This window comes from Prionailurus viverrinus, chromosome B3 (genome assembly GCF_022837055.1).
Source record: "Prionailurus viverrinus isolate Anna chromosome B3, UM_Priviv_1.0, whole genome shotgun sequence".
NCBI lineage: Eukaryota > Metazoa > Chordata > Mammalia > Carnivora > Felidae > Prionailurus > Prionailurus viverrinus.
The window spans coordinates 19,613,509-19,638,250 of record NC_062566.1 but is presented as its reverse complement, the minus strand read 5'-3'; the positions used below and the strand labels follow the sequence as shown (position 1 = coordinate 19,638,250).

Sequence of the window (24,742 nt, the reverse complement as noted above, 5' to 3'; positions counted from 1 at the left end):
TTCTGAAATGAGAGTTTCATACAACAATTGTCTGAAGAATGTTGAGAATGTCTCACAAGTGTATCATGCTCAAAGTTTGGAAACCCTGACTGGTATCAGATTAATTAGGTTTATTTACTACAGGATTTCAGGAGGCTTAATATTCTCTTTCCCAAACTTTTTGAACTTCAGAAGCCTTTTTCCACCCCACCTTTAATAACATTTGTCTGTCAGAAGTGTTTTCTCATTGAACAGTTTGGGAAAAACTGATCTACATATCTCAGTCTGAAAGTTGAAGGATTTGAATTTTACTGGTAGACAAGTAGGCACAGTAGAAGTGGTAAAAGACAACAGCTTCTTGGATAGATAATTCTGAACTGATTCAGTTTATGCGATGTAACCACTTACTTGGTTACCAGGTTTGCTTACTTTTAAAAACAATGCATGACCATCATAGGAAAAGGATTCCGCTAAAGGTACTTTTAGGATTGTGAAGAATATGACATAGAATAATGCAGATCATTTCCTTTAAGCTTTGAGAATTGAGCTCTTACAGCCTGTTGATTGTCAGTATGTACATTGAATTGACTTTTCTGTTATTGTTCTTAGCTGGTCATATATACACACAAACGTGCAAATGGACATAGACGTTTTGAGTTCATGACATAAATGTAGTTAAAGTAAGACTATATATTTTAGCTAATGTTTATTAATAATCAGAAAGCTGTGTAATTTGCATATAATTTGTTCAAAGTAAACCAAGACACATAAAACCATGCCTTTTTTGTGATAGAAAATTAATTTATGAGCTTCATAGGTTTGGTAAACCTTTGCTCTGGATTCCTTTGTATCTCAACATGTAAAACATTAGCTGTAAATAAAATATACTTACGTTATATGCAGAAATACTTTCAGAAAAAAAACATAAACAGTTCTACTTGATAGTAAAGTAAAGTAATTGAAATGGTTAAAAATACCAAATATGGAATATTTGGTTAAATATACCAAAATAGAATGTTTTTTTTTTTTTTAATTTTTTTTTCAACGTTTATTTATTTTTGGGACAGAGAGAGACAGAGCATGAACGGGGGGGAGGGGCAGAGAGAGAGGGAGACACAGAATCGGAAACAGGCTCCAGGCTCTGAGCCATCAGCCCAGAGCCTGACGCGGGGCTCGAACTCCCGGACCGCGAGATCGTGACCTGGCTGAAGTCGGACGCTTAACCGACTGCGCCACCCAGGCGCCCCAAAATGTTTTATAAGAACTACCTTTTATGGTGCATTTCTTCCAGGGACCTGGCAAAAATGTGCCCAAAATAGATCACTTTGAACCTTAAAATTATTATCTTTCATTTCATACACAGAGAGGAGAGTAATGACCTGTGTAATTTATATTCTGATTAATTTAGTTTATTGCTCTTGAGACCAAGGACATACATTTGTGAGATTTCATCAAATTTATTGTTTTCAACTGTTGTTGACTTTGTTCATACCATATTTATAACTAAGTGAAGTTTTTTACTTCAATGAATCTTGTAACTTAGACTTGTAAAAAAATTTAGATCTAAACTGAAATTCAGATAAGAATTGGATAATTTTCAGACTGTTATTTTGTGAATTGTAACTTCCATTAGAAAAACGTCCTAGCTTACTTTGTACTCTTATGATCCAGGGGACATTTTACGGTTCCTTTGTATTTAACTTAAACTAAATGTGAAAATAAACATTTTTAAAGCTTTCAAAAATCATATGAATTGACATATTTATGTGCCAAATTGATTTCTAAAGTTTGTTCTATTGGAAATTGCCCTTTTCAGACCTAATTCTTAAAATATTTTCATTCAGTTGCACAGTAGCAACTGAAAAACATTTTAGTAAAGTAAGAAAAATCGTAAATTCATTAAAGTATCATATAACCTTTCCTTAGATATTCTGTTTGTTTAAAGGGAAGAAGATAATTCTGTCTTAGTAATGGTTTTAGATAGGTAAACGAAACATTCCTACTTTTTAATTTTTTTTTTTAATGTTTATTTTTGAGAGAGAGAGAAAGAGAGTGTGAGTGGGGGAGGAGCAGAGAGAGAGGGAGACACAGAGTCCAAAGCAGGCTCCAGGCTCCCAGCCACCAGCACAGAGCCCGAAGCGGAGCTAGAACCCACGGACCATGAGATCATGACCTGAGCCGAAGTCGGACGCTTAACCAACTGAGCCACTCAGGCGCCCTGAAACATTCCTCCTTTTTAAGATGAATGTTACAAAAAAAATCTCCAAGCTTGGGTTTTGAATAGTGAAAAACATATGAAATTGAAAGAAGGCTACAAATACAAACTACTTTTGTTTTACTCACTGGCTCATGATTAACGTGTATGTATATTAAATAGCCTTGGATTTTGGACGTAATCTACCTTTATCAAATTTATTCAAGTTTATGTACTTCATCTGACTTCGTTAGGAGTTAGAAAAACTTCATAGGATCATTGTGCAGTTTTGAAAAAGCGAAAACTTTTCTTTAATGAAATTTAAAATTGGTTTTTGAAAACAGCACATGTAGATTAAACATGTTTTTATACGTGAAACATTTTAAAAATACGGTAGCTTTTTTCCTTTTGGTTTTGCATTCATTTTCAATCAACCAGTGGATGTAGTAAATTAATTTCTTATTTGTATTAGTAGAAGATTAGAGAATTGAATTTAATGAACATTTTTCCGTTTTGAAAAATGCAGCCAAAATTGCCTGCTACTTGTTTCCTTTTTCCTTGGCTTCTTAAAATGACATACTACCATTTGCCATAATTTATAACAATCACATATATTTGAACTGTGGTCTCTCAAGTGCTGATGTAATAGAAAAAACGATTTTTGTATGCCTACTATGTATAAGTTTGCATGTGTAATTATTTTATGTTTGTATTGTTCATTAGTCTATTTAATAAAATAGAAAAGTAATGTATTTTTTTAAAATCCTTTTTTATAGGTATGTTCACATATGATGAATCTACAAAATTGTTTTGGTTTAATCCATCCTCTTTTGAAACTGAGGGTCAGTTCACTCTGATTGGTATAGTGCTGGGTCTGGCTATTTACAATAACTGTATACTGGATGTACATTTTCCCATGGTTGTCTACAGGAAGCTAATGGGGAAAAAAGGAACTTTTCGTGATCTGGGAGACTCTCACCCTGTAAGTCTGGCATTTTTTATTTGATCATTTAGCTTTATTTAAAAGCAAAACTATAATTTATTTAAAAAACTACAGTTTTCATTTGGAATCAGTTTCACTTGTTAATATTTATACCTAATAAGTTAAAGTTGTTTTAACCTGTTGCAGTGCCATGAATACCTAAAAACTCAGGAAATTTATTATATATATTACTTTCAGCAAGCAGGTTTTGTAAAATTGATTCTGTAGAAAAGGGTTTTTAAACATTGTTTGTTTTTTAAAACACATGAGATTGCCACGTGAAATCAGAACTGCTCTGGATAAGGGGCTTGGTGGCTACAGTTAGTATGTTGTTTCTGTCTCGAATCCGTCCCTCAGTATGAGACACCTGAGGTTCACTCATAGAGCACAGTGGAAATCCATTGCTAAATTGATGCTGTGGTTTTCTCAGCACTGGATGGGACATACCAGTGACTGACAGTCTTTCTTTATAGTAAACTATTTGAGGGACAAGAAAGATACTTCCTATTCTTTAGTCTTTGTTGTCATTTTTTTTTCCCCAAGAAAAATGATGCTAACTTATATTTTATAGCTCTGTGGTAGCCTAATTTGTCATTTCTGGTTGTTAGGTCCTATATCAGAGTTTAAAAGATTTACTGGAATATGAAGGGAATGTAGAAGATGACATGATGATCACTTTCCAGATATCTCAGACAGACCTTTTTGGTAATCCAATGATGTATGATCTAAAGGAAAATGGTGATAAAATTCCAATTACAAATGAAAACAGGAAGGTAATACATGTTTTTATATCATCATTGTCTTTGTCTCTTTATTAACAGAGTTTTAAAGCATATATACTTGTGATAAAGAAGTATCTAAAATAGTCCATACAAAAACTCAAGAAATCAAATACTCAAATTCTTTTAAATGAAATAGCCCCAGTTTTCTAAATCTTGGATATAAGCTGGTATGAGAGCACATAGTTAGGCACTAAACCCCTTTTAAAGAAAGGGGGCAGGAATAGTAGATAGTGAGTGACACATTATGGCCATAAAACATTTTATAATAATGTAACTTGATAAAATATTATAATGTCTAAGTTAGGATTCACTTGCCTTTTATAATTTGGTATAACAGCTTATGTATCTAGTAAAACACCCACATTTTTGCTGAACTGGATACAGTAGGCAGCTTCCTAAATATTCTAGCACAGACAACGTGAGGCTTCCTGGTTTGTTCAAATCCGGTACATTGCAGTTGTTAGGTTTTATAAATGGATGTATACATGGTTTAAATGTGTCTGTGTTTGTACACTTGGTTGAGGGAATGTCAAAATTGCATTAAGGCCCAGCTTTTATTTTAAGTCTGGTTTAATACAGTATCAAATTTGAAACTTACGTGTATAATTAGTTTACGTGGGCTTTTTATAGTTCAGTATTTACTATTGCAAAAAGTTGTGAAATTGTTAAAGGTACAGGCATACCTCATTTTATTGAGCTTCACTTTATTGCATTTTGCATATGTTGGGTTTTTTACAAATCAACTGTGGAAACCTTGTGTCGAGGAAGTCTGTCAGCACCAATTTTCAAACAGTGTTTGCTCACTCTGTGTCACATTTGGTTAATTCTCATTTTATTTCAAACTTTTTCATCATTATTGTACTGTGATCTGTGTTCAGTGATTAAGACTTGCTGAAAGCTCAAATGATGGTTAGCATTTTTTAGCAGTAAAGTATTTTTAAAATTAAGGAATATACATTGTTTTGGACATAGTGTTATTACAATCTTAATAGACTACAATATAGTGTAAACATTACTTTTATATGCACTGGGAAACCAAAAAATTCATTTGTCTTGCTTTATTGCAATATTCACTTTATTGCAGTGGGCCAAAACTAACCACGATATCTCTAAGGTATGCCTGTATTTTCCTTTATATGTATAAAGTTTGAATCTTTAAAAATATTTTTGAGTGTTTGTTCTTTCTTGGGGAAAATGAAAACAAAACTAAAAGCTATGCAGCCGAGTAGTTTGTTATGTTTTGTTTATATAGCATATTATAAGAAGTTCTTGTGGTTAATGTTTTCTGCAGGAATTTGTCAATCTCTATTCTGACTACATTCTCAATAAATCAGTAGAAAAACAGTTTAAGGCTTTTCGGAGAGGTTTTCATATGGTGACCAATGAATCTCCCTTAAAATATTTATTCAGACCAGAGGAAATTGAATTGCTTATATGTGGAAGCCGGGTAAGAAAGCAAAAAGTGTCTGCAAAAAATATATCGATTTATTGTTTGTAATGATGTATATATATTAAGACACATTTTCTTGAATTTGCAGAATCTAGACTTCCAAGCACTAGAAGAAACTACCGAATATGATGGTGGCTATACCAGGGACTCTGTTCTGATTAGGTGAGGTGTTTAATTCTTAAAAAGAAGATTTAAATTCATCAGAGGGGTGTGTACTTTATGCTTTAGGTCTTCATCTCTAGGTATTACTTCCCAAATAAGCAAACTCACAAATTCTCAATCTATAATATTAAAAGTGTATTTGTAATATAATCACTAGTTTTCATTGTTAATCTTACGATTTATTTCTTAAGTGTTTTATGTAAGTCACATGTTTTCTTTGGCATTTGGGATATAAGTTATCTAATATTCTTAATGATTTTGATTAGCATGTGCTTGCTGCTGGTTAGAAAATAATGAAAATAGAGCTACCATCTCTGAATGTTTCTCCTTTCTTTTGAACTCCTATTTGTGAACTGTTTCTTCCCTACTTATATGAAGCACCTTATATGATATGTTACGTTCTTTTATTTAATCTTTATGATAATATGCCAAGATACGTATTAATGTTTGTTCTACACCTGAAGAAACTGAACCCCAAATTTTCACAGAAAGAGGCAAAGATTCCCAATATTATCTGCTTCCAGTCAAGCAATTAGCAATTGCTAATATTTCCTTTTCTGTACTACGCTATTCAATCTTAAAAGGCATAGGCTTTCTTCCTCGCACGGATTGTTAGAAGAGCACGAAGATGCTTCTTTGGCGCATCTTTGGGGTGGGGTAAGGTGAGAAGGAATGCAAACATAACTTCCTGGAGGTTGTCTCTAAAGGTTATTCCTGTAAGACTCCAATTTGTGGACACCACAATGAATATCAAGTATAATTAGAAATAAATAATATTTTATGTTAAATTATTTTCTTCTGTTATTTTGTTCTTCATCCTGGTGTGCAGGAGGCTACTGGTATTTCCTCTTTTTAGTACACCTTAAGTCATTTCTAGCAGCAGTATTGGAACTTACATACTCTAACCATTGTTCTTCTACTACTTGAAGTTTCAAAATTGACACATGAAAGGTTTGAGATATGGTGATGAAAAAAAAAACGGCGCTTATGAGTCACAAGGAGTTCACAGTAGTATCTCTGTTAATGACAGTGATCACAGGATTTTGTAGCCTTAGTGTTTCTCTGAGAATAGTTGAAAATACCTTGTGTGTTCTTTATGGAGAAATTATTTTTTAAATTAAGGTTTAATTTGATTTCTAGCTTCTATAATAACATAATCCCTACTTGATACATATCTTAAGGTCATAAGTTAATGTGTGATTTGAAAGGCAAGTGAAAAGACAACAGGTTCCAAATCATTCTCACAGTTAATGGTATTCTAAATCTTTAAACAAAATTCAATTTCTTATTTTGTCAACCTTAATATGAAAACATTAATTATTAAATAGAGTCTACAACTAGTAGGAAGTTGAAGACAGAATAGTAATGATAGGGGCAACTGGGTGGCTCAGTTGGTTAGACGTCTGACTCTTGATTTCAGCTCAAGTCATGATCCCAGTGTTATGGGATGGAGCCCTGTGTCAGGCTCCACGCTGAGCCTGTGCCCCTCCCCCCACTCGCACTCTCTGTCTCTCAAAATCAATAAACTTTAAAACAACAAAGTGTAAAAATGTTGACTCACAGGCAAGCTTTTGCATATGTTTTCCAGTTGCTGATAAGACTCTCCCTGATTTCATTTGACTACTGAGAGACTTAGAGATATCTTTTTAAATGCCCCTTTTTACTCTTGGGGTGAGGTGAGAGGTGGGGACTGCAGTTTTCTTTTAATTGATAGTTTTCCGTTTCAAACGCTTGAGCAGATTCAGATTTGATTATCCTCTCCCCACAGTTCTTGTGATTCATTTCATTGAATCTTTCAGTATTATATCAGCCTTTGTTTCTAGGTAAGCCTAACTTAGCTGTGGTCTGTTAGTTTATAAATATGGTGCTCTGTTTATTTTATTAACCTTTTGTTAAGATTTTTTGGTCTGTATTCATAAGGAATATTGACTGATAATATCCCTTTTTTGTACACATTTATCAGGTTTTGCTACCCTCACATACTGATTTGAAAGAGTACTGTTCTTTATTTTCAGAAATACTTCTGTAAGATTGGTATTTTTTTCTCTTAAATAACTTTGTTCAAATTCACCAGTGAGACCATCAGGGCCTGGATATTTCTTTTTCAGAAGGTTTTTTGTTTTTTGGAATTTTTTTTTATTTTGTTTTGAAATAACTATAGATTTATTGGAATTTTCTGGTAAACTACAGGTTGGTCCCCCATACCCTCCATCACTTTCCCACAGTGGTAACATTTTGCATAACTGTAGCACAATATCAAAATCAGGAAATTGATATAGGTTCAATCTACAGACCATGTTCAGATTTCATCAATTTTTCAGGCACTTATTTATATGTATGTGTAGTTCTGTGTACTTTTTGTCACATTGTATAGATGTGCATAACCACTATCATAATCATAATGCACAACTTTTTCATCACCAGAAGTGTGTCTCTTGCTATCTGTTTGTATGCATACTCCTACCCCTACAGCATGATTTCCTTCAGATCCATCAAAGTTGTTACATATATCAACAGCTTATTCCTTTTTATTCCTGCATAGTATTCCATGGCATATATGTACCATATTTGATTTAACCATTCAACTGTTTAAAGGACACGTGGTTTGTTGTCAGTATTTGGCTTTTAGGAATAAGGCTACTAAACATTTAGGCACAGATTTTTACATGAACATAAGTTGTCGTTTCTCTGGTATAAATGTCCAAGAGTGCAATCTTGGGTTATATGATAAACTGCCAAACTATTTTCCAGAATTGCTATACCATTTTACATTTCCCTGGGCAATATATGAGTGATCCAGTTTATATCATTGCCTGCATTTGGTGGTATCAAAGATGTTATTTTGTTCATTCTGCCGGGTATGTTGTGATATCTCGTGGTGTAATTTGAATTACTCTAGATGACAGTGATGTGGGATATCTTTTCATGTACTTATTTACCATCTGTATATTGTTTTTGGTGAAATGTCTGGTTATTTTTACTGTTGAATTTTGAGTTCTTCATATATTCTAGTCCTTTCTGAGGTATGTGCTTTTCAAATACTATGTCCTACTCTTGTAGCTAATCTTTTCATTTTCTTTAGAGAATCTTTTGCATAGCAGAAGTATTTAATTTTGATGAGCTTTGATTTTTTCATTTTATGGATCATACTTTTTATTTTTTTAACATTTTTATTTATTTCTTGAGACAGACAGAGCATGAACGGGGAGGATCAGAGAGAGAGGGAGACACAGAATCTGAAACAGGCTCCAGGCTCTGAGCTGTCAGCATAGAGTCCGACGCAGGGCTCACACTCACAGACTGTGAGATCATGACCTAAGCTTAAGTTGGATGCCCAACCGACTGAGCCACCCAGGCGCCCCTGGATCATACTTTTTGTCAAGTCAGACCTAAAACTCTTGGCCAGCTTTAGGTCCTGAAGATTTTCTTTTTTTTTCTTTTTCCCTAAAATTTTAAAGTTTTACATATTATATTGAAATCTGTGGTCCGTTTTAGTTGATTTTTATATGTGAGATTCAAGTCAAGATTCTCTTTTTTGCCTGTAGATGCCCATTTGTTCCCATACAATTTATTGAAAAGGCTATCCTTCCTTTCCTGAAGAACTGTTTTTTCATCTTTGTCAAAAATCAGTTTGTAATGTTTGTCTGAATCCTGAATTCTATATTCTCCCTTGATCTGTGTGCCTATTCATCCCTCTGTCAATACTACACTGTCTATTAGTATAGGTAAATAGTAAGTATTAACATCAGATAGAGTGCTTACTCCAATTTTAAGTGAAAGATTTCTTGCCTTTTCCATATGTTAGCTACTCTGCTTTTCCCTATAAATTTTATATTCACTTTGTGCCTACAAAAAAACCTTGATGAGATTTTGATAGGAGTTAACACTGAGATCACATTGGGGAGAAATGACATTTTTACTGTTGTTGACTCTTCAGCTATAGTATAGCTCCCCATTTATTTTTTATTCCTTTCATCAGTATTCTGTAATTTTCAACATACACATTTTATACATGTTTTGTTTGATTTATCCTAAATGTGTGATTTCCTTTGTAGTGATTGTAAATGGTGTTTTTATTTTTTTTAATGGTATTGTATTTTTAATTTTTGTTTCCATATGTTGGTAGTATAGTCAGATGTAATTGATTTTTTACATGTTGGTCATATATCTTTTGATCTTGCTGAACTCACTTATTTTAGAAGGGTTTTTTTTTTGTTTTTTTTTTTATTGAGATCACTTGGGGCCTTCTGTGTAGATAGTTGTGTCATCTGTAAATAGGGATAGTTTGTGCTGCTTCTTTTTAAATGTTTATGCCTTTTATTCATTTTTCCTGCCTTATTATGCTGCCTAGAACTTTTAACACAATGCCAAATAGGAGTAATAAAAGTGATGAAAACCTTGCCTTGTTCTCAGATTTAGGAGAAAGCATTTATCTTTATTAAGCTTTATATTAGTGTAGTAAGTGCTCTACAAATTCAAGGAAGCTCTCCTCTGTACCTTGCTTGTTGAGTTTTATTATATATAGGCTTTTGGTTTTTGTCAGATGCTTTTTCTGTTGGTTGATAAAATAACTTTTCTTTATCCTCTATTTGATATGGCACATTACATTAATGGATTTTCCATTATTGAACCACCATTGTGTATCTGAGTCATTTCCATTTAGTTATTGTCAAATTGGACTTGCTAATTGTTTGGTGATTTTTGTGTTTAAGTTCATGAGAGATACTGGTCTGTAGTTTTGGTGTTTTATGTTGTCTTGGTCTGGTTTTAACATCAGGGTTAATTCTGGCCTCATGATTGAGTTGAAAAGTGTTCTGCTCTCTAGGAGAGGATTGTGTTCAAGTGGTACTAATTATTTCTTAAATGTTTGGTAGAATTCTCCAATGAAACCATCTTGGCCTAGAAATATCCTTTTGGGGAGTGTTTTAATTTCAAATTCAGTTTGTTTAATGTTTGTAGAACTGTTAAAGTTTTCTTTCATATTGGGTGGGTTGTGATAGTTTGTGTTATTCAAGGAGTTGATCCATTTTATTTTTAAGTTGTCAAATTTATGTGTGCAGAATTCTTAATATTCCCTTTTTATCCTTTTGATGTCTGCAGATCTGAACTGATCATACCCATTTTAATTCCTCATAGTGATAATATGCTTGTTTTTCTTTTTTGAACTTGTTAGTCTTGCTTGAGAGATTTGTTGAATTTACTGATTATATTGAAAAGCCAGCTTTTATTTCTTTGTTGTTTTCCTGCTTTCAGTTTCATTGATTTCTGCTGTTTATTACTTCCTTCCTTATTTTGGTTTAGTTTGCTCTTTTTGTTCTAGGTTATTGAGGATAGAAACAGTGATTGATTAGAAACCTTTCCTCTTTTCTGATGTAATCATTTAGTGCTTTAAATTTTATTCTCCCTCACCTTTGCTTTAGCTGTATCCCATATTCTTAATATGTTTGATTTTCATTTTTTTCCCTATGTATTTTTTAGAATTTATTTTGAGACTTTGTCTTCAGACATTATTTAAATAAAATTATGTTGTTTAATTTCCAGTGTTTTTTAATATTTTCCTCTGTTACTGATTTCTAGTTTGATTCTTCATAATAAGAGAACTTAATCTTCGTGACTCCCCAATGCTTTTGAATTTGTGAATTCTGTGTTGATAGGTGGAATGTTCTATAAATGATGATGTAGATCCTGTTCATTGATGATTTTGCAGATTTTCTGACTATTAGTTGCTCAGAGACAAGGGTCTTGAATGCTCCATACTGGTAGATTTGTTCATTCCTCCTTTCAGCTCTATCAGTTTTTACTTTATGTATCTTAAATATTTTTTGATTGGTGCATACACTCTGAACCTCAGTACGTCTTCTTGGTGGATGTCTTCTTGGTGGATTGATCCTTTACCATTATTAGGTGATGTGCCTCTTTGTCTCTACTGATTTTCTTTACTCCCAAACCTACTCATCTGTTAATCTTCTTTAACACATTTTTTTGTGCGTGTGTGTGAGAGAAAGAAAAAGAGTGCATGCACATGTGAGCAAACGGGGGAGCATCAGAATCTCAAGCGGGCTCCATGCCCAGCATGGAACTCAGTCTCAACCCTGAGATTATGACCTGAGCTGAAATCAAATTGGACACTTAACAGACTGAGTTACCCAGGTGCCCCAACACTTTCCTTTTAATTAAACTTTTTATTGTGAGATCATGTAATTTGGCATATAGTTGTTAAGAAATCACACAGACCCTGTGTATACTTTACCGTGTTTCCCTCAATGGAATGGAAGTCTTTATAAAACATTAGTATAATATCACAACTAGAATACGGTTAAGATACAGAAAAGTTCTGTCACCACAAGAATTCCTTCTGTTGATCTTTTATATATGTCAGTCACACTCATACCGTTACCCTGTCCTCACTCTAGTCCTAATCCCTGACAACCACTAATCTGTTCTCTGTTTCTTTAAGTTTGTCATTTCAAGAATGTTGTATTAAGTGAATCACATATAATGTGTCACCTTTTGGGATTGGCTTTTTTTACTCAGCCTTGAAAGTCATCCAGATTTTTTCACTATCAATAATTTGTTTCTTTTTATTGCGAGTAGTGTTTATTCCTTTGCTATGGATTTACCAGTCTTTTTAACCATTTGCTTGTTGAAAGACTTCAGACTTCAGAAAAGCTTCTAAAGCCATTATGAATAAAGTTGCTATGAATAATCATGTGATTTTTTAGGTAAACATAAATTTTCATTTCTATGATAAATGCCAAGAGTGCACCTGACTTTTTTTTTTTTTTTTTTTTTACTGTTGAGTTTGAGAGCTCTGTGTGCATATTCTAGATTTACTACTTTATCTTTCCTCCAGTGAATTACTTTTTTCACATATGTCAAAAATCAGTGGAGCATATTTCTGCAGGTCTCTTTCTGGTACGTGTCTTTCTCCTTTCCCCCTTTTTTTTCCTTCATGTATTTTGAGGCTCTGAAATTTGGTGCATATCTTTTTTCAGTTTTTAACATTTTTTCGTACATACCCATTTAGAATCATACCTTATTGGTGGACTGGTCTTTTTATCATTATATAAGGTCACTCTTTGTATCTTGAAATTTTCTGTGCTCTGAATCTAATATGAATATAACAGTTCCTATTTTTTTTAAGTTTGCATGATACCTTTTTCTGTCATTGTATTTTCAACCTGTTGCTGAATTCAAAATGAATTTCTTAGAAATAGCACAAAGTTTGTGTGTGTTTTTTTTTTTTTAGTCTACTCTGTCAGTTTGCCTTATAATTGGCAAATTTAGACAGTTCATATTTAAGGTAATTACTAATAGGTTAGGGCTTACATCTACCATTTGTTTTCTGTTCCTCTTTGTGATTGCTTGTTTCTATCTTTTTGCCTTCCATGGATTATTTAGTTACTTGAGCATATTTTAAGATTCCCTCTTGATTTACTTTTAGTGTTTATTGGGGTATATTGTTTACATAGTGTTCTTCCTGGTTGCTGTGATATTACACTGTACATATGTGAAAGTGGATAACATCACTTCCAGTGAAGTGTGGAAACCTTGCTTCCATTTAGGTTTCTTTCTTCACTTTTAAAAATTGTCTTGACTATTAATGCTGTTACAATTTTTGTATCAGTCATCACATTTGATTTACAAAACTCATGAGAATAATATTCTGTTGTATGTTACTTACATTTCTTCTGTCATTTCCATTCTTCTTTCCATTTGCTTCAAGAGTCCCTATTTTGTCACTTTCTTTCAGTCATTCTTCAAAGACAGGTCTATTGATGGCATTTTCTTTTAGTTTTCCTTTGTCTAGGGATGTCTTTACTTCCCCTTTATTCCTGAAGAATAGTTTTGTTTAAGCTTTTTGAAGTTTGTTCAGCTTCTTGAATTTGTGGGTTTGTGTCTTTTGCCCAACATGGTAAGGTTTTGGCCATTTCTTCAAATACTTTTTCAGCTCCAATCTCTTTTTCTTTCTGGGCCTCTAATAATTTGATATTGTTCCACATGAACCTGAGTTTCTGTTGTTTTTGTTTCTCTGTTTTGTCTCTTGTTCGGTTTATTATTCTCTGTCATCTTTACTATTGACCCTATCCGGTATTTTTCTCTTACTGTATTTTTCAGTTCTATAATTTACATTTAGCTCTTTTTTTTATTATTATTATTTTAACTTCTGTTTCTTTCCTGAGATTTTTCTATTATTTCACAAGTGAAACATTTTGTGGGTTGTGGTTCCAGTGACAAATTTAGTTTTCCAGAGTTGTGGCACTATTCCTGTCTGCTTTATTTATATCATTCCATGGGGGCTCCCAATACATGATGGTGTTGTTTGAGGGGGCTGAAATGAGCTGCTTCACCAGGCCAAGTTGCATGATGTCTTAGGCCCATGGGGCTGGAGAGCTCTTCCTGCGGATCTTTGTTAGCGGATCTTTCAGTGTACTTTATTCTCTATAGAGACATCATTCTTGTGTGTGCGCGCGCACACACACACACACACTATTCTCTCTCTAGTAACAGCTCTTTTAGTGTTTGTGATTTTTTTCCTGTTGCTCATTACTTTTAAGTGGAATGAGTTTTGTCATATTTGCAAGAGGGAGAGATAGGCCAGGCAGCTTTTCATGCTTCAGGAAGGCTCTGTACATTTTACTTTTGCAAAATGATAAAAATATATACATATATGTATATATGTATGATCTTGCATTTTCTGAAACTTACCTATTCTCTTCCCATTTATTTGACTTTTTCTTGTTTTTTTTTTCTTGATTTGGTCAGTTTGGACCTATGTCCAGCAGTTTCTCCTCAGTTTAAAAAAGAATTTTAGTGTTCGAGAGCTTTAAAGGCCCAGACCTTTCACTGTATCATGATCCCTTGTATTGGATAACTCTTTGAGCTGCTATTCTCAGACTAACATGTGATTTCCAGTGGGTTGGTGTTTTTGAGGTCCCATTGTTCTCAGGGCTGTAAGAAATGCAGTTGTCTTCCTTGTGCTTCTTCACCCACTGACACCGATACCAGCCAGGTCTTGTAGTGTCAGTGGTGTTCCTTTTCACTTACACGCAAGGATTTATGGGGGATATCTTGTTACCTAGTTTTATAGGTGCTCTCTGTAGGTCTTCTCTTTTGTCATCCACTTAGTTCTGATTTTATGGGAGAGATTAAGATTAGGACGATTGTAGGGGCGCCTGGGTGGCGCAGTCGGTTAAGCGTCCGACTTCAGCCAGGTCACGATCTCGCGGTCCGTGAGTTCGAGCCCCGCGTCAGGCTCTGGGCTGATGGCTCGGAGCCTGGAGCCTGCTTCCGATTCTGTGTCTCCCTCTCTCTCTGCCCCTCCCCCGTTCATGCTCTGTCTCTCTCTGTCCCAAAAATAAATAAATGTTGAAAAAAAAAGATTTAAAAAAAAAAAAAAAAAGATTAGGACGATTGGAAAGAAAAGCAAAAACAAAATAACTGTGTTTCTGCCACCATCATTGTCCCAGAACCTCCTATCTGTCTCTCTTCTAATTTTTAGTATCAGTATTCTTGCCTGAATCCATTGTTTCACTGGGGGTTGCAAAATGGTGATTTAGGAAAAAAAATTTTTTCTGTTCATTCTGCATATATACCTGCCATTCTTTTTCCTCATCAATGGTTGCTATTTGATTACCTTGAGAAACAGTTCTACTGAAAAGCATAATAAAATGTATTAAATATTTTAGAGTAAGGAGTTGATATAATTCAGTGATGACAAATGAGTTTGGATTTTAATTGGTGGGGTGAATTTGTTTCGTTTTGTTTTTTGGATTTTTTCTGAATATTGTTATGAACTCATGGACTTTTATATGTTGAGTGTGTTTCACATTCATTATTCTTAGTGATATTCAAACAGCTTAGTTTTGGTATGCTTTTAACATCACCTCATTACATTTTGAAATTTTTAGGTCACCCTTGAGCATTCTTAACTCAAGGTCTGAAATAAGCCATTTTATAAGAAATTGTATGGCTAAATACTATCATTGGGTGAAAGCAGTATAGATTATTAGGACATAGTGTTTATTTCTAACCTTTTGCTATTAGAAATAATGTGACAGTGAATCATCGTACATGGATTATTCCATATGTATGTATGGGTATCATTTAATTGCTAAAAATGGGATTGTTATATCAAATTGTAGATACATGTGTTTTTTTGCTAGGTAATGCCAAATTCTCCTTCACAGTAATTATAAGGTTTTGTACTCCCACCAACAATATATGAGTATCCCTTTTCCTACAGTTTCCCAAATCCAGTGTGGTGTTTAAACTCTGATGTTTACCTGTCTGCCAGTTAAGAAATGGTAATTTGTGTTTTCCTCAATATGTATGAGAATGGGCATCTTTTCTTGTACTTAGGAGCTATTTGTATTCTTTATAGTCTTACTCCTTGTCCTGCTCAGTTATTGGTTATTTTCTTTGTTTTTAGAAACTTTATATGTTAGATTAGCTGTTTAACCCTAATAAATTTGCAAATATATTTTTACGAGTTTATCTTTTGACTTTGCTTAGGTTTTTGTTTTTGTTTTTTGCCAAGTAAAAGCTTTTATGTTTATGTAGTTAAAAATAGTAATCTTTTTCTGTATTCTGCTTTGGTGCATATTTCTTTAGGTTTTTGTTTTGTTTTTGTTTTTTGTGGGGTTTTTTTGTTTGTTTAGTTTTTTAAATTCATTTTTCTTGTTCTTTTGTTTCTGATCTCTGTGTCCCTAGTAGGAATGTTGTTTATGCTGTTTCTCCTTTGGTCACCTTATATATTAACCTTCTGTTTCCAAATTTATGTTCATATTTCTTGAGTATGTTTGAGTATTCCCATTTCTGTTTCAGATTTGTTCATTCCTGATCTTTGTATTTCCGATTAATGGTGTTCTTTTCTATCTTCATATTGGAATGTGGGAATTACACAGTTTGCATTCTTCACAACTGAATTTTTCAAGAATACATTTTTTCTGCTAGGAATTTAGCTTCTTATTTGTTATACTTGTTTCATAATATCTTTATTTGGACTTTGGAATTATGTTTTTCTCATTTATGTTTCTATTGGTTGGATTTTTCTGACCTATTAGTAGATCTCATGGGGGAGTAGAGAGAAGTTTGGGTGGCTTTAGTGGTCTTTTGATCGAATAGTCCCTCTTTTGCTGTTGTGCAATTTCTTTAATACATGGTTATGTGGCCTACCACCTTCTGATTCTTCAGTTCCATCTTGTTTAATTAGGACCTTTTTCATTAGCTGCTTCCATCCCTTTTTTTTTTTAGGTTTTTTTTTTTTTTCAATGTTTATTTATTTTTGAGTGAGACAGAGACAGAATGAGAGTTGTTTAGCAGCAGAGAGAGAGAGGGAAACACAGAATCCGAAGCAGGCTCCAGGCTCTGAGCTATCAGCACAGAGCCCGATGCGGGGCTCGAACTCTCACAAGCCGTGTGAGATCATGACCTGAGCTGAAATCGGACGTTCAACCAACTGAGTCACCCAGGCATTCCTGCTTCCATCCCTTTATAACCAGAAGCTACTTTCAAGGGACACTTATGCCTCCCAGGGTGCTGCCCATCCCTTCCAGGTAGCATGCCTGTCATTTATAATCCCTGATACTTTTCTAAGACCCTTCCTTTTAGCCACTTTGTTGCCAGTGCTCTTACCTATCCTTAGTAGTTCACTCTTGGGGTGGGGCTCTGCCCTTCTGGGGTGAACTGTAACCTGTGTTATTCTTCTGTACACCCCCCTCTTCCATAGTGCTCCTGCTGGACTCTGCTAGTTTGGGCTCAGGTGTTCATACTCCAGCTGATATGTCAGTTGGGAGTTTGCTGCTCTGTTTTCCTGGTTTTAATCTAAGCATAGGTTATGAGTGTTTCTATCAGATTTTCTCTCATTTTTGATCTGAATAGGTTTAAGGAGATATAAATGAGATGTGATCCATGCAGCCACCACTTAAGGAAGAAATGCAGAAGCCTCTCTTTCATGTTTGATTTTCTAAATAGTTGCATTCCTAACCAGAATTTTAATATAGAACATAACACTAAGAGAAGAATTTTGTCAATAAGTGTTTTCATTATATAAACTGATGGTAACTCCAATATTTTAAATTCCTATTTTTTAGAAAGAACCAAGTAAATAAGAAGCCATGCTGATAAGGATACCTTTGTATCTGCCTTTTTAGGTATGACTGGTTCCTTGTAGTGTGCAGGATACCTATTCTGCCCTGACAGAGAGCTCTAGGCTATAGGAAACTTATTTTTTCTTGTCAGCCAACCAAAAGTGATGATCTAAACTGTGGGGTGATTTTAGCTGTTCCTGAAAGATGCACCTGCAAGTTCCGTGTCTAATTTCCTGTTGTTACGATGTAGTTCTTTATTGTTTTCTCTAGGGGAGTGGGAGGTTACTGGGACTGAGGGGTAGGGAGGATGTTAAGAGTGTCAGGGAAAAAAAGTAGGAAGACTTTGAAGGGAGCCAAGAAGTCTAATAAAGCTGCTAACCTGTGTCAGAAGTATTGGCATTGCACCAACAAAAATGCCAGCATTTTGATAATAAATATTGTATCCTGGAATATTAGAATATCGAAAACTGGAATTATAATTACATGTGTAGGGAGTGTGATCTTTTCTGCTAAGATTCTGGAAAGAGCCTTTCAAATAAATATTAAAATGTACTCTTCGATCAATTTAAAAAAACATTTTAAATTTTTTTCTAAAATCTTGAATTTTTTTTTAGCTGAGAATTAGTATATATGTTAAATTTATGGATATCTCATTATTCGAACAAGTATGCCAAGATTGCTTTTAATGAGCTACATTTTTTGGTTTTTTTTTTTTTTTTAATGTTTATTTTTCAGAGATAGAGCATGAGTGGGGGAGGGGCAGAGAGAGAGGGAGACACAGAATCTGAAGCAGGCTCTAGGCTCTGAGCTGTCAGCCCAGAGCCTGACACAGGGCTTGAACCCACAAGCCGTGAGATCATGACCTAAGCTGAAGTCGGAGTCGGACGCCCAAATGACTGAGCCACCCAGGCGCCCCCATTTTGTTTTTAGAGTGATTATAACAACATGAATTTTATCACATAGGTTTTAGGAATGCCAGGGACCAAATCATTCTCTTAAAATAATTGCATGTAAGTAGTGTCCTCCAGGGGCGCCTGGGTGGCTCAGTCAGTTAAGTGTCTGACTTCAGCTCAGGTCATGATCTCATTGTTTGTGAGCACAAGCCTCACATAGGGCTCTGTGCTGACAGCTCAGAGCCTGGAGCCTGCTTTGGATTCCCTCTTTCTTTGCCCTTCTCTTTCTCTCTCTCTTTCCTCTCTCTCTCTCTCTCTCTCTCTCTCTCTCTCTCTCTCTCTCTGTCTCTCTCTCTCAAAAATAAATATTTTTTTAAAAATTAAAAAAAAAATTATCTTCCATCCCCACTTCCATAACACGTAAAGTCAAAAATGTTCTAGTTTATATAAAAGTATGTTTTTGTATTACTACTATTAGGGGTGTGTGTGTTTCTTTTTATTTTGTCCTTAATCTCTTATCACCTTTCCTCACCCCCAATGCCCAAAATTAAGTAAGGTAAGGGTAGACAAAGAGAATAAGGAAGTCAGGTGTGGAGGGCAATAAATAAAAATATATATACCCAAAGACATCTGGAGTTAATTTTTTAGAGTATTTCTTTTCACTTACTTTCATTTAACAGGATTTGGGTTTTGGATTTTGTCTTTACTGATTACTTTACTGATTCCTGATTATATACTGTGAGTATACAGTAGTTTACATAATTATTTCCTATTGGACACTTGGGTTTGCCGGTTAATGTTGTAAATAATATGATTTTAAAACTGTTTCCTTAAGATAAATTTGCATAAGTAATCCATAGATCCTAAATCACCAGGAGTTTAGGGTTTCTGATATTAACTTCCAGTTCATCTCCCTAATATGGTTTTAATAAGTCATAAACTCATATTAGTGTTAGTTGTAAATGAATGCCAAACTAAAATCAGTATTCTATCTTTTCTCCTTAGGGAGTTCTGGGAAATTGTTCATTCATTTACAGATGAGCAGAAAAGACTCTTCTTGCAGTTTACAACAGGCACAGACAGAGCACCTGTGGGTGGACTAGGAAAATTAAAGATGATTATAGCCAAAAATGGCCCAGACACAGAAAGGTAATTATTAAATTGTGACTATATACCAGAAACCTTACATTCCATATCACACATATGTGAACTGTCCAGTAGCTTCTGAGCACTTTTACAATTTTATATAGAACTCTCCAAATCACATGAAACATTAGTTCAGAGAATATTTTGCTGTTACTGTTTGAGGAAATTTTTAAAACAGTGGCCTAGTTCAAAATTATTACAGGGCTCACTTGATTTGGAATTTTACATATTGTTACGAATCATTCAGCTTTTAATTTCACAGTTTTTTAATTGAACACCCATATTATGTAATCTATTTAGGATGGTTAAGTTGAGGCTAAGAAAATTGTTCGGCACTAGATTTCATAATGTTGACATTTGAATCCAATTTCATAATCTTGACATTTGATTTTATTCTCTCTTCATTATAGAAGTTAACATTTTTTTTGAATAAGAATCATACATACGGTAACCTATTTAAGGGTTTAAACGTATAGAAAAATTTCTATTAGTAGTCCACATTATTTGCTGTATGATGGCTTTAACGTTAATTTACTTATATTTGTTACAAGTCATTGATGTAGTCATATGGCCAAGAATATTTCTGGTTAGCATTAAAGAACACAGACTTTGAAATCTTAAAAACTGGGTTGACTGGGTTTGAATATTATCTCCATTTTAGAGTAACTTCTCAGTGATGTCGGCCCTGTAGTGGGGATAATACTTCCTCTGTAGGTTTATTGTGAGAAGATTTAGTTAAAATAGATGTAACAGTTAAATACCTAAAACAATATCTGGGATGTCATAATAGCTTAGTGAATGCAGTGTTATCATCAGTCAGCAGCAGCAGCAGCATTAGTATTGAATGAACTGATACTTGGCAGTTGCACAGGAAAAGCAAAAAGTTTATCTTTGTGAGTTGCATTAATGTATAGTCTGCATTGCAAACCATCTCAACTATATATACCATCTAAAAGTAGGATCATTTAGTACTGGGCGTATTCTCCATGATTTATTTTCCTACCTTTTCCCCTCCTCTCTCTTTAGGTTACCTACATCTCATACTTGCTTTAATGTCCTTTTACTGCCGGAATATTCAAGCAAAGAAAAACTTAAAGAAAGATTGTTGAAGGCCATCACTTATGCCAAAGGATTTGGCATGCTGTAAAAAAAAAAAAGAAGAAGAAGAAGAAAATGAAAAAAGAAAAAAAAAGGAAATTTAAAATTTTAATACATATAACAAGAGGGATAAAATTGGTGGTGATAGTGTCCCAGTACAAAAAGGCTGTAAGATAGTGAACCACAGTAGTCACCTATGTCTGTGCCTCCCTTCTTTATTGGGGATATATGGGCTGGAACAGCAGATTTCAGCTACTTATATGAACAAATCCTTTATTATTATTATTTTTATTTTTTTTTTTTTTTGGTGTGAAAGTGTTACTTATTCTTTCACTTGTATGTACAGAGAGGTTTTTCTGAATATTTATTTTAAGGGTTAAATCACTTTTGCTTGTGTTTATTACTGCTTGAGGTTGAGCCTTTTTGAGTATTTAAAAAATATATACCAACAAAACTACTCTCCCAAGGAAAATATTACCACCATTTGTAGACTGTGTAACCTTCAAGTATGTGCTATTTTGTCCCTGTATCTAACTCAAATCAGGAACTGTGCTTTTTTTTTTTTTTTTTAAACAATTTGCTTTGAAACTTGAAGTCTTGAAAACAGTGTGATGCAATTGCTGCTGTTCTAGTCCCCAAAGAGTTTTCTGTGCAAAATCTTGAAATCAATAAAGATGGAAGGGAGAACTTGGAATGTTTTAACTGCAGCCCTCAGAACTTTACTTTAGAAACAGCACAACAAATTAAAAACAACTCATGCCACAGTATGTCGTCTTCATGTGTCTTGCAATGAACTGTTTCAGTAGCCAATCCTCTTTCTTAGTATATGAAAGGACAGGGATTATTTTGTTGTTGTTGTTGTTGTTGTTGTTGTTGTTGTTATTGTTGTTGTTTTAAGTTTACTGGGGAAAAGTGCATTTGGCCAAAAGAAATGGTAGTCAAGCCTGTTGCAAGAAAGTTAGGAAGTTTGTTGTTTATTATAAACTCAAAGCATGTGAAAGTGCACTTAAAATAAATTTTTTATTAATTACTTATTACCTGCATTTTAAATAGACAATCCAAAGTCTTCCCTTCATGTTGCCATCATCTTGTCTAATCAGCCATTTTATCAAGGCACATGATCAGTGTTGCAACATAATGGAAAGGATGGCTATTGTGCCTTGTTTTACCTAATCATACATTAAGCAGACCTGGAAATGAATGGAACTATTACTCTTAAGTCCTATCTACATTGTATATCCCCAAAGATTAAGTTTTACTTCAAAAAGTAAGTGTTAAATATTACTTTCATGTACTATGGAAAAGTACAAATACGTTTAAATTACTGGAAGTTCAGAAGTAAGTAGTTTCCCCTTTCTAGTCTTATGTGTCTGTGGTGTTAATTTGTTTTATTGCAATATAAAATAAAAGGATTATGTATTTTTAACTAAGGAGAAACATATTGATATATCCTTTTACTACAAGCTACATACAGCTAATGTGCTGAGCTTGTGCTTTGATGATTGTTTTAACAGACTACGATCAGCTGATGATTTGTTTGCAATTGACAGGAAAAATACAGCTTTTCAAATCACTGGAGGGGAAAAAGGATGTCTTTGAGGATTATTTTAATTATTTTAGTAATTGAAACACATCTGTTATGTACCATATTGCTAAATAAAGCAGTAACATTTTTCATCATAATTTAGTGGAAAAAGAAAATAATGCTTTCCATCTTGTGATAAGGTAACGTTTTTGTTTTTTGTTTTTTTTTGGGCCAGCCTTTAGAACACTGTTAAGGTATGTACACTACCTTGATGCAAGGGACTCTCATGCTACTACAGTTATCTTAAAGAGTGTCTCATCCATGTGCTTGTGTATAATGAAAGTGAGAAGGAGAGAAATAAAATACTCTGGGGGCATTTTATAATAAATTCGTGAAGAAATGTGTGCTCTTCAGTTCTCAAATTCTATTATCACAGTATTGAAGTTCTACAATTGTATTAATATATCTGTATGAAGTCTGTGAATGGTAATTGAGTATAGGTTATCAGATATAGAATTCACATCAAATAGACTTTTAACAAACAGTTCAAAATAAACCTACCCTTAAAAATATTCTAAGAGAAAAAGTCATTGGTTGTCCATAGTAGCCTCTCACTTGCTTAATAATTATCCTGGGCATGTTACCACCTCTTATCATTGCCTCCTGTTCACTACTGTTTACCAGAATGCCACTGAACAATATCTCAAGGAAGAGGAAAACAGAAATTTTGACTAATGACTACTTACTCTACCCCAAATGTCATATTATTAAAGCACATTTTTGCCTGGACACTCTTACATATTTTGGTTATCTGTCAATCAGCCTACAGTCTCCCAAGAAGTTCTGGGACAAAATGAACCATAAACTAAAAAATGAAATTTCCAAATGGAAACTTTGTGTTTAATATTTTATTATTTTAGAAAATTCCAAACATGCAATATAAAAATACATCTTGAAGCCAAATTTTCCCGGAGCCTGGCAGCTTCAGCAAATGAGTTAGATTTCCTGACCCTATACTGTATACTACTTTCCTGGGTTGTGGTTAATTGTGTGATAAAATACAATTACAACTTCCGTAGCCTCATTTGGGGATACAAACTTGTGTAGGAAAGATAAATATCCAAACAAAAAACAACTTGAAAATGAGGCTTCAAACTGAACTGCTGATGTTATTCATTCATAGTTGTGACCTAGCAATGTCATTCCCTTTCCTATAAGAACACAACTGTGCTGGGGTTTTAAGCCCCTTTGGGATTTTTCTCAGTTTCATAGTCTGTTACAGGAAGGACTGTTTTCCTGAGGCTACTCTATTTGTAGTCTTGATCTCCTTGCTATCTATCTATCCATCCTGTCATCTATCTAATCTATCTTTTTTTTTACCTTACCACCTTTTTTACCTTCCATAGCTTCTTAAGGAACATCTCTACCCCTCCCACCCCTTCCCTGAGCCACCAAAGAATTCAAAAACAAGCTTCTATTTTACTCCCTCTTGTCTTCCTCTACTCAGTATCATTAGTCTATAAAGAATTTCCTGGGGAGGACAGAGTGTCAAATGCAAAGTCCCAAAGCTTTTTCCTCTTCCCTGTTCAAATCCAGTAGATTGGCTTTTGTTAAAAAAAAAAAAAAAAGATTTTAATGCAAATGTCTGTGAGAAATGCTGCTAATCCATTTCTGTCCTACTGAAAATGCTGTCCTGAAGAATGCTCATAACCTGAATTGCCAGTAAGGGCTCTAATCTTGCCAGCAACTTGAACTTAATTTGCCTGTTACTTGGTTCCTTTTTTTGGTTGGATGTATACTGTCCAGATCTTGGATGGATACTATAATTAAAGTTCTTGTCTTGCCCAATTCTCTCTGGTCAACCTCAACGACTCCTTAAGATTCTTGCCTAAATCCCTATTTTCTGTTCAGACCCTAGCCCCAGGATATCTTTCTGGCATCTCAAAGTCAATACCAAAACTTAATCTTGCATCTCTACCTATTGTTTCTCCCTTTAAAGGGTCACTTTCAACCCAGTCACCAAAATCCTTCCTCCCTCAGTTGTCACAGCTTGTATCCGCTCTTTTCCCTCCAATCTTCCCAACTGTTCATTCCACCATCCTACTTCCTTTCAGGTCCTGGTCCATTGAATCACCTGGTTGCTCTTGGTAGCTTTCTAACTAGCCACCCTGACTGTAACCTCTTCCAGTCTTTTTCATTCTGCTAAAATGCAGTTTTGCTTATTTAAATAACTTCTGCCTCAAAATTTATTCCCATTAGAAATATTCCTCAAGCTTGGCATCTAAAACCCTCCATAGACTGAGCCCCACATACTTTTCCACTTTTGCCTTCTATTATGGGCACTTCTTTCCTGCATCCCCACCCAGCATCTACATTTGTGCCTAATCATTTTTATATTTCTCAAATACCCTTCAAAACCAAAAGTTAAAAAGTACCTCA

At 34.3% G+C, this 24,742-nt stretch overlaps 1 protein-coding gene across 4 annotated transcripts in view; it reads left to right on the top strand.

Annotated features, from left to right (window-relative positions):
• UBE3A (ubiquitin protein ligase E3A) overlaps nucleotides 1–22,875 on the top strand; it is a 97,941-nt gene extending 75,066 nt beyond the window's left edge. For all 4 annotated transcript variants that reach the window (XM_047862032.1, XM_047862030.1, XM_047862029.1 and 1 more), the window contains 6 exons: nucleotides 2,950–3,155; nucleotides 3,764–3,928; nucleotides 5,229–5,384; nucleotides 5,476–5,549; nucleotides 19,540–19,683; nucleotides 20,707–22,875. In XM_047862032.1, coding sequence (XP_047717988.1) covers nucleotides 2,950–3,155; nucleotides 3,764–3,928; nucleotides 5,229–5,384; nucleotides 5,476–5,549; nucleotides 19,540–19,683; nucleotides 20,707–20,827 — 866 coding nt within the window. In that variant the 3' untranslated portion in view covers nucleotides 20,828–22,875. The remainder of the gene's footprint in view (nucleotides 1–2,949; nucleotides 3,156–3,763; nucleotides 3,929–5,228; nucleotides 5,385–5,475; nucleotides 5,550–19,539; nucleotides 19,684–20,706) is intronic.
• The last annotated feature ends 1,867 nt before the right edge of the window (nucleotides 22,876–24,742 follow it).